The sequence below is a fragment of the Macaca thibetana genome, chromosome 12, assembly GCF_024542745.1.
Source record: "Macaca thibetana thibetana isolate TM-01 chromosome 12, ASM2454274v1, whole genome shotgun sequence".
In the NCBI taxonomy this organism is placed as follows: domain Eukaryota; kingdom Metazoa; phylum Chordata; class Mammalia; order Primates; family Cercopithecidae; genus Macaca; species Macaca thibetana.
This window is the reverse complement of record NC_065589.1, coordinates 88,692,178-88,701,485: the sequence shown is the minus strand read 5'-3', so window position 1 is coordinate 88,701,485 and position 9,308 is coordinate 88,692,178. Positions and strand designations below refer to the sequence as shown.

The 9,308-nt window shown below is 35.5% G+C and overlaps 1 protein-coding gene across 7 annotated transcripts in view; it reads left to right on the top strand.

The window, feature by feature from the left end:
- GALNT13 (polypeptide N-acetylgalactosaminyltransferase 13) overlaps positions 1–9,308 on the top strand; it is a 612,881-nt gene that overhangs the window by 451,097 nt on the left and 152,476 nt on the right. For all 7 annotated transcript variants that reach the window (XM_050752066.1, XM_050752064.1, XM_050752067.1 and 4 more), the window contains one exon: positions 8,519–8,699. In XM_050752066.1, coding sequence (XP_050608023.1) covers positions 8,519–8,699 — 181 coding nt within the window. The remainder of the gene's footprint in view (positions 1–8,518; positions 8,700–9,308) is intronic.

Sequence of the window (9,308 nt, the reverse complement as noted above, 5' to 3'; positions counted from 1 at the left end):
TGGTATCTCATTGTGGTTTTGATTTGCATTTCTCTGATGGCCAGTGATGATGAGCATTTTTTCATGTGTCTGTAGGCTGTATGAATGTCTTCTTTTGAGAAATGTCTATTCATATCCTTTGCCCACTTTTTGATGGGGTTGTTTGTTTTTTTCTTGTAAATTTGTTTGAGTTCTTTGTAGGTTCTGGATATTAGCCCTTTGTCTGATGAGTAGATTGCAAAAATTTTCTCCCATTCTGTAGGTTGCCTGTTCACTCTGATGGTAGTTTCTTTTGCTGTGAAGAAGCTTTTTAGTTTAATTAGATCCCATTTGTCAATTTTGGCTTTTGTTGCCATTGCTTTTGGTGTTTTAGACATGAAGTCCTTGCCCATGCCTATGTCCTGAATGGTATGACTGGGTCATAATGTTCCTTCTTTCTTTTCTCACTTCCTTTTAAAATGTTGAGGGTACACTAAAGGAAATTATTGAGGTAGTCATTGTGGACTCCACTCAATTTGAGTTCTTTCTGCTTTAACATTTATTTTTTTCACATTACCCCGGAGTCTAAATATATGACATTTATCTGGTCAATATTTCATAAATTGAATGTTTTATTCTTATTTTAACTTAGTATTACTATGAGTAGATATTAGCCTAATTAATGCACAGTGTTATGCATTTCTACCTCAATCTTTTTATTTTTGTACAAATTTTGAGGAGAGGCTTTACCTAGGAAATACAATATCAGCATTTATCTGCACATTCTGTGAGCACAGATGGCTGATGGGAGAAGCACTCACATTATTTCAAGAGTCAGTAGCCTATGGCATACAGGCAAAACATGAGCCAGTGTTCATTGAGTTATGGAACAGTTGCCACCACTTCTTTGTATCTATCCTCAATATATTTAAGAAATGCCTTTATCTGTGAGAATCAAAGTCAGACAGGTTTTTCTTGTCTTACAAATATCAACCGTTGCAGCATTATACCTGTATATGTACATACAAAATGTCATTACATGTCAGGAGGATAACATAAAATCTGCACTTTCATATATCCTTATCTTTGCCAATTAAGATGGAAAGGAGTGAGACCATTAGAACCCTACTTTAAAAGATTTCAAACCAGATTTCATTTCCTGTTCTGTGTGCACGTTCAGGATATAGGGGAAAACAAAACAATATCTTTTCCCTGCCTGTCACAAGGTTTATAACTGACACCCTTATACAAAAGACAGACAGATTCACAAAAGGATATCATGACAAATTTATTTAACCCAAGTTTTATGTCAAATGAGAGCCTTCAGAAATGAAGACCTAAAGATCCAAGAATTTTTATCCTTAGGCATCTGTTTCATAAGTCAATGATACTTTTATCCTTAGGATCTGAGAAGAATGGACAGTATGCTTGGACAAAAATTAAGTGTGATCTAATGGAATTAAAGGAAGCGGGGCACTTAGCAAGGTTGGTTTGTTCAGATTCTTCTTGGCCTGAAGCTATAGGGCAGAACCCCTCTAAAATTAGAGTCTTATGATCTTCTTTCAGGCAGAGTAAGTCAGAGAATTTCTTTATGGCTATACTTCAGGGTAGAAAGGTGGGAGAAGGTCAGAGTGGCGTCCTGGCTACTGCAGTTTTTTCAATTGCCAACTTGACATATTTTGGAGTATTATATTCAGAGCCCTGATATTGGCAGAGAACCAATAAACCCACAAGCTATGGGGAAGACCAAGAAGCAACAGGGTGGAAATAAAGAGCCCTGTGCATCTAACTCACACAACCACAGTACTAATCCATATTTGTAAAAAGGCAAATGGAGAGAGTCCTGAGGACAACTGTCAGTCACTAGTTAAACAGGGCTCAGTCTGAATTTAGTGGAGTGCAGATTTAAAATGGGTTTTTTCCCCAATTATTCCTTTTATGCTCTGAAGAATACTCATTTTCAGTCCTTAATGTTATTTAGCACTGATTTTATAGCTTTGTAATAACTTTTAGTTATTGAAAATTCTTTTTATTTTATTTTATTTTTTATGTTTGCAATGGAGTCTCTCTCTGTCACGCAGGCTGGAGTGCAGTGGCGCGACCTTGGCTCACTGCAACCTCTGCCTCCCGGGTTCAAGTGATTCTCCTCCCTCAGCCTCCCAAGTAGCTGGGATTATAGGCACCTGCCACCATGCCCAGCTAATTTTTTGTATTTTTTAAATTTTAGTAGAGACGAGGTTTCACCATGTTAGTTAGGCTGGTTTCAAACTCCTGACCTCAGGTGATTGGCCCACCTGGGCCTCCCAAGGTCCAGGCGTGAGGAACCATGCCCAGCCATTAGAGAAAACTCTAATGTCCACTGTAAAGCCTTGATTTTTGTAGGCACATATCACTCACATTCTCTTCTCTCCCTAGGCCCATGATGAAAGAGGAGCTTGGAATGAAAGAGGGCAGGGGTTTGTGGGTTGCCTTCCCCAGTGGGTAAGGTCAAATAGGAAGGCTAGAAAAATGGCTGGTCTTTTGTGGTAAGTTTGATGATGGCTTGCCGTTGTTGGCTCCATATGGTTCCACTTGCTATTGGTGGCCTTACCCAGGTGATTATTTTCCATACATAGTTTTATTGTTTTCTTCAAACTGTGCTCAGCTTCAACCTTTATTTCTTCTCTTTTCCAAGGGCCTTTTTGGAGAGGGAGATCTTAGTCTCTATTTCACCCAGCTGCCTTTCTCAAAGTGTGCCTCCTTGCTGATCTGCCATACTGTTAGTCCCATAGCTCATTCTTTCTTTTCTATGTTCCATGCTCTATAGATCCCAGAAATGACTGTGGTCTTGTCCAGATGCTATTAAAGACCACTTCCTCCAGGTTCACTGCATCACTGGACCTATCAATTCTGCTGAAACAACCTGTACAATAAACCCCAATCATAGCTTCAGAATTCACTAGATTGGGAGCGGACTCTCTTTTCCTAGGGTCATGTAGCTCTCTGAACACATTCTTCTCTGTTCTAAAGGCAGCACCAGGCTAGCGTGCTAATTTGCTGTGCAACTATCCAGCCGGGAGAGAAATGCCAGTCTCTTCTTCATTCCGTTAGCTCCTTTGTTTGGGTGAAGGAGGAAAGAAGCTCTTCATTTATGCATATTCCATAGGAAGGGAGGGAAAAGCCTCTTTAGCAAACACCTTGTGTTCCTCACAATAAAGAGAAGACCTTAAATTCCTTCTCATGTATAACAAGTCATGTGTCATTTCTTCTGAAATTGGAGCACCTTTTACAAAAGCCTGGTCATGGAATGAATGTTGAGTACTCTACTAAATCATGTCTGAGAGAGAAAGAGATTTGTGTGATCTTAGTTAAATAGATTTCATAGCACATTAAAAATTAAGATTGTATCATTGAGCAATCTCATTTGCCATAAACTATCAACCATTTCTAATTTTTCTTCGTTATGCTGTGACCTCCGAAGAACTTCCTCAGTTCCCAAGACATGTGGAAAAACAGTTGCATATCATTTGACTAGATTATTTTACCTAGTCTTTTAAAGATATTGCCTACAAAAATGCCATTTAAAATTGCAAAAAAAAAAAAAAAAAGTTTAAACCTCATCACTGTACCAGGAATGTCTTTTATTTTTAATGTTAACCTTGGTAGTTAATTTTGAATTGTCCATTTGTCCGTTCAACCAACATATAGTAACATCTACTATGTATGTAGCACTGGGCTTAGCTCTAGGGCTACAAAAATGACCAGACATCTCCACTGTCCTTTTTAGAGCCTACATTCTAGTTGAGGAAAGAAAGTATATAGGAATACAAATAAACAAGTTACAGATTGTGGTAAGCAAAGAGGGAACTAAACAGGGTTCTCTTAGAGAAAATAACTGGGGTGGGGCTACTTTAAATATAGCAACTGGAGAAGACCTCTCTGATGAAGTGATGTTTCAGCTGAGATGACAAGTATGGGAAAGAGGTAGCCAAGGTGAAGGGCTGACAGAACTGTATTCCAGGTACAGGGGAAGGAGATTTGAGAATTTGGTGTGTGAAAAGGTATGTGGTATGTTATTCTAGAATGTGGCAGGGGGCCAATATCACCAGTGTTTTTTGACAGAGAGGGAAAATCAGGTATGGTCTTAGAGGCCCTGCTAAAGAATTGTGTTTACATTCACAGTGCAATGAGAAACCATTCAAGGATTTAAGCAGGGAAGTAAAATTAAGTAATTAAATTTTTAAAAGATCACTTTGATTTCTCAGTACAAAACAAATTGTAGAAAGCAACAGTGAAAGCAGCAAGACAATTAAGAGTCTGTTGAATTGACAGACAAGAGATGCTGGTGATTAGGACAAGGATGGTGGCAGTGGAAACGGAGAGAAGGCTCCCACAAAATTCATGTATTGAAGGCTTCAATTACCTCCTCACATATGGCCTGTGAGGAGGGAATTGAAGAAAAATGAGGTCATAAGGGTGGGGTCCTAATTTGATAGGACTGATATCCTTACAAGAAGAGAAAGAAAAACCAGTGTGCTCTCTCCATGATGGAAGGACACAGCAAAAAGATAGTCATCTACAAGTCAGGAAGAACACCTTTATGAGGAACTGACCGTGCTGGCACCTTGGTCTTTAACTTCCCAGCCCCTAGAACTGTGAGAAGGAGATTTCTGTTGTTTAAGCCTCCCAGGATTTTGTTACGGCAGCCCAAGCAAACAAAGACAGATGGCCATATGGAGAATTATTTTACAGATAGCACTACTAGGATTTAATAGTGGATTGCATATGCATACAGGTGATGAAATAAATAAGTCAATGATATGTTCTAGTTTTATTTATTTATTTTACTTATGTATTTATTGGTTTGACTATCTGGGTGAATGTTGGCACCATATACTATCAATTGGAAAAAAAAAAATTAGAAAAAAATAAGACCTGGCTGACAGAACATGGGTGATCAACAAACCAAGTTTGAACATTTCTGTTTGTATGTTTCTGGAACATACAAGAGGAAGTATCAAGTAGATGTATAGATACACAAGTCTGGATCCCAGAAAAGAGGTCTGGGCTGAGATATAAATGTTGAGATTGTTGGCATGCAGGTCCTATGTAAATTAATAGTAACAAATGAGACCGCCCATTAAATGTATAAAGAAAGATTAAGGCCAGCATTGAAATATAAATTTAAAGTAAAAATGGATAAACATATAAAAGAGGAAAATCAGGAGACTCCAAGAAAAGAGTCAACAAGATCATAAATGCATCAAGGGATATTTGTTATTTTGACCAGAGGAATTGTAAGGAGCTACACAAATAAACAGCAATTTTTACAGTAGGTCAAAAAGAAATGGAAATTGAGGAAAGGAAAGAACATGTATCACTAAATATATATATAATATATAAATATGATATATTTATATTATATATTTATATAAATATATCATACATGTTTATGCTAATATAAATATTAGCATAATATTCTACATAATTACATAATATTTTACATAATTAGCATAATATAATACAAAATGCTTATATAAATATATTTATATTATATATTTATAAAAAATATTACATATTATAATATATATTATAAATTACATATTTATATATTTTATATATATATTAATATTTTGTTGTTAGTGTTGTTGTTGTTGTTGAGACGGAGTCTCACTCTGTCGCCCAGGCTGGAGTGCAGTGGCTCAATCTCGGCTCCCTGCAAGCACCACCTCCTGGGTTCATGACATTCTCCTGCCTCAGCCTCCCAAGTAGCTGGGACTACAGGCGCCCACCACCACACCCAGCTAATTTTTTTGTATTTTTGGTAGAGACGGGGTTTCACTGTGTTAGCCAGGACGGTCTCGATCTCCTGACCTCGTGATCCGCCCACCTCGGCCTCCCAAAATGCTGGGACTACAGGCGTGAGCCACCGCACCTGGCCACTAAAATATATTTTTACCATATTAGTGATACATGTTCTTTAGGAACGTGGCACCATCTCTCTCTGTTTCCACTGCCACCATCCTTGCCCTAATCCCCAGCATCTCTTGTCTGTCAACTCAATAGAATCTTAATTGTCTTTCTGCTTTCACTGTTGTTTCCTAAGAACGTGTATCACTAATACACTAAAATTACATAATTCATAATTTTACCATGACAAAAATATAAAATACATATTAGAGATACAAATGTATTATATATAAAATATAAAACATAGATTAAATATATATTTTATATTATTTAATGGTAAAAGGAAACAATGAGATATCTAGGATATAGATATTAAGCAATTGACTTTTTGTTGTGTTTTATAAATTTTTAAAGCTATTTGAAAGATAGACGACTTTAGAGGGTATTATGCAAAGATAGGCATAATCTAGTAATGAGAAACATGATTAATATTTCAGGAGAAAAGCAAGGGGAATGACTAAATTAGTGACATCTTTAACAAAGGTACAAGGGATATAATAAGGCATATAATGGGGGGCTGAAAAAGAAGTATTGATTTATCTTTGATAGGATAGGGATTAATTGCCTCCATTTTAACAGGAAGGAAGAATGTAAAAATATGCATAATGACAAGAAGGTTCATATATTTCATGAAGCTAGAAAGATGAAGTTATCAATCAATGAAATACTTTGATTATTTAAGAATGATCGAGGAAGGTTTCTATTCTTCTCTCATATTCATCTGTATTTCAGTATTTGTTGGACCTATTTTTCTGCTAGCATCACACTAATTGCTTCAAAGAGAATAAAATACCTAGGAATCCAACTTACAAGGGATGTAAAGGACCTCTTCAAGGAGAACTACAAACCACTGCTCAGTGAAATAAAAGAGGACACAAACAAATGGAAGAACATACCATGCTCATGGATAGGAAGAATCAATATGTGAAAATGGCCATACTGCCCAAGGTTATTTATAGATTCAATGCCATCCCCATCAAGCTACCAATAAGTTTCTTCACAGAATTGGAAAAAACTGCTTTAAAGTTCATATGGAACCAAAAAAGAGCACTGTTTAAAAATTATAAAATAAAAAAGAAGAGATTTACATGAAATGCACAAACCATTATTGATTATTATGACATTATTTATCATCTTTTATCTTCTGATAAAAAAGTGAATGTATCTTACTGCTACCCAAGTCCAATAGCAGCTCTCTTCTAAGCTAAATGTTATCTGAAGGGCCAGGTGGAAGGATATTTTTCTTTTTTCTTTCTTTCTCTTTTTTTTTCTTTTCTTTTCTTTTCTTTTTTTTTTTTTTTTTTTTTTTGAGATAGAGTTTTGTTCTTGTCACCCAGGCTGGAGTGCAATGGCGCATGATCTTGGCTCACTGCAACCTCTGCCTCCTGAGTTCAAGCGATTCTCTTGCCTTAGCCTCCTGAGTAGCTGGGATTACAGGTGTGTGCCACCACATCCGGCTAATTTTTGTATTTTTAGTAGAGACAGGGTTTTCCCATGTTGGCCAGGCTGGTCTTAAACTCCTGACCTCACGTGATCCACCCACCTCAGCCTCCCAAAGTGGTGGGATTACAGGTGTGAACCACCGCACCTGGCCAGAAATGGCCAGAAAGATATTTTTCTTTCAAAAAAAGTCACTCTGCTTAAATCATATGTATCAAATAAAAACAATGTTAGTTACAATATAAAACCATGTCTTCCAAATTTTGTAGAGCAGTAACTATGACTTCTATTTATTGTGACAAGAAAACATGTAGCATATATATAAGAAATACATATATGCACACTTGTATGTATAGTACTGTGTGTGTAAACACATATATAGAAAGAAACAATATACGTTATGGCTATACAATGTAATTTCATAGAAATAAGTATTTTATGGATAGTTTATATAATACTTAGCCTCAAATACACAGTGAATTCTAGGATACTAAGAAATATATGGTATATTTTCTAAGAATTTATAGTTTTAAAGGAGTGATAAGGAAGTGAATAATTGTATTCAGTCCTTCAGTAAAAAATGCTTAAAATACAAAAGGTACACATTACTAAATCTCCCCCCAGAGCTTTCTAGAAGAAATGATCTTGGTGAAGATGAGTTTTGAAGGATATGTAGATGCTGAGCACCTATAAAGGTGTCCTAGCACATCTTAATAATAAATCCAAAGCCTGAAGATGCAAGGTATAGGAACAGCTTAGAATGAACGGTCATTTATAATTCCAGGTGGATAGAAAATAACTGATTTTTCTCCAAATCAAATTTAGTTTTTGACAACAGCATACAACATGTACAAATTCATTAATAGCAGATTTGAGTAACAAATCTACTAACTAGCAATTAGGTTAACTACTAGAAACTAGAAATTAGTTCATAAAGAGATATGAATTAATTATATCTTACCTCCATAATTCCAATGCTTCAAGTATTTTAATATATCAAGATCTTCCAAATTTGCATCCTTTGCCAAAAGTAAGTATAGTGTACTAGTTCTAAATTTTGCGTCAGATATTTGCTTGAAACATGTAAGATCTGAAGATTAGGCCTAAGTTTCAGTTGCTTCATCTCATTCAATATTATTGCATTATTTACAATGATTGTTCCTTTTCCCAGATTTGGCAATGTGGAGGCTCCTTGGAGATTGTTACTTGCTCCCATGTTGGTCATGTTTTTCGGAAGGCGACTCCATACACTTTTCCTGGTGGCACTGGTCATGTCATCAACAAGAACAACAGGAGACTGGCAGAAGTTTGGATGGATGAATTTAAAGATTTCTTCTACATCATATCCCCAGGTACACAATTCTGACATTTTTCTTTCTCTACAGGAGAAAATAAAATTGAAACATACTGAACATGTGTTTCATTATTGCTGTTATTCTACTAGTTAAAATATTGTTTATTACCATAATATTGAAGAAAAGTGTATATGAGACAATTGTACTATGAAGTAAATTTTGATGTAAAATAAGAACTATATTTCAAACACCTAAATACTATCTTTTTTGTCTCAACCTGAGTATTATGTTGGAAAAATGGAGCAAGCTGTACAGAGAGATCTATATTTATTATTAACTCAAATTAAGAATATTTTAAAAAATATCTTAGTAGGGGAAGGTTAAATGACTTCATACAGAAACAAGATAGAAAATTAGGCAGATATTCAAATTTATATTTCTGAAGAACATAGTAAATTATTCATCAATAAATATGTGTGGAAAATAATATAAGACTAAAATGTTTTCATACTTTAGTTACAGAGAAGTATATGTATTGAAATAGAAGTAAATATAGGCTATCAGTGGGTGGTAAGATTATGGGTAATTCTTTTCCTTATATTTTTATATATTTTCTAAATTCTCTCAATATTCATACATTACTTATTTTAAGAATTGAAAGTCATT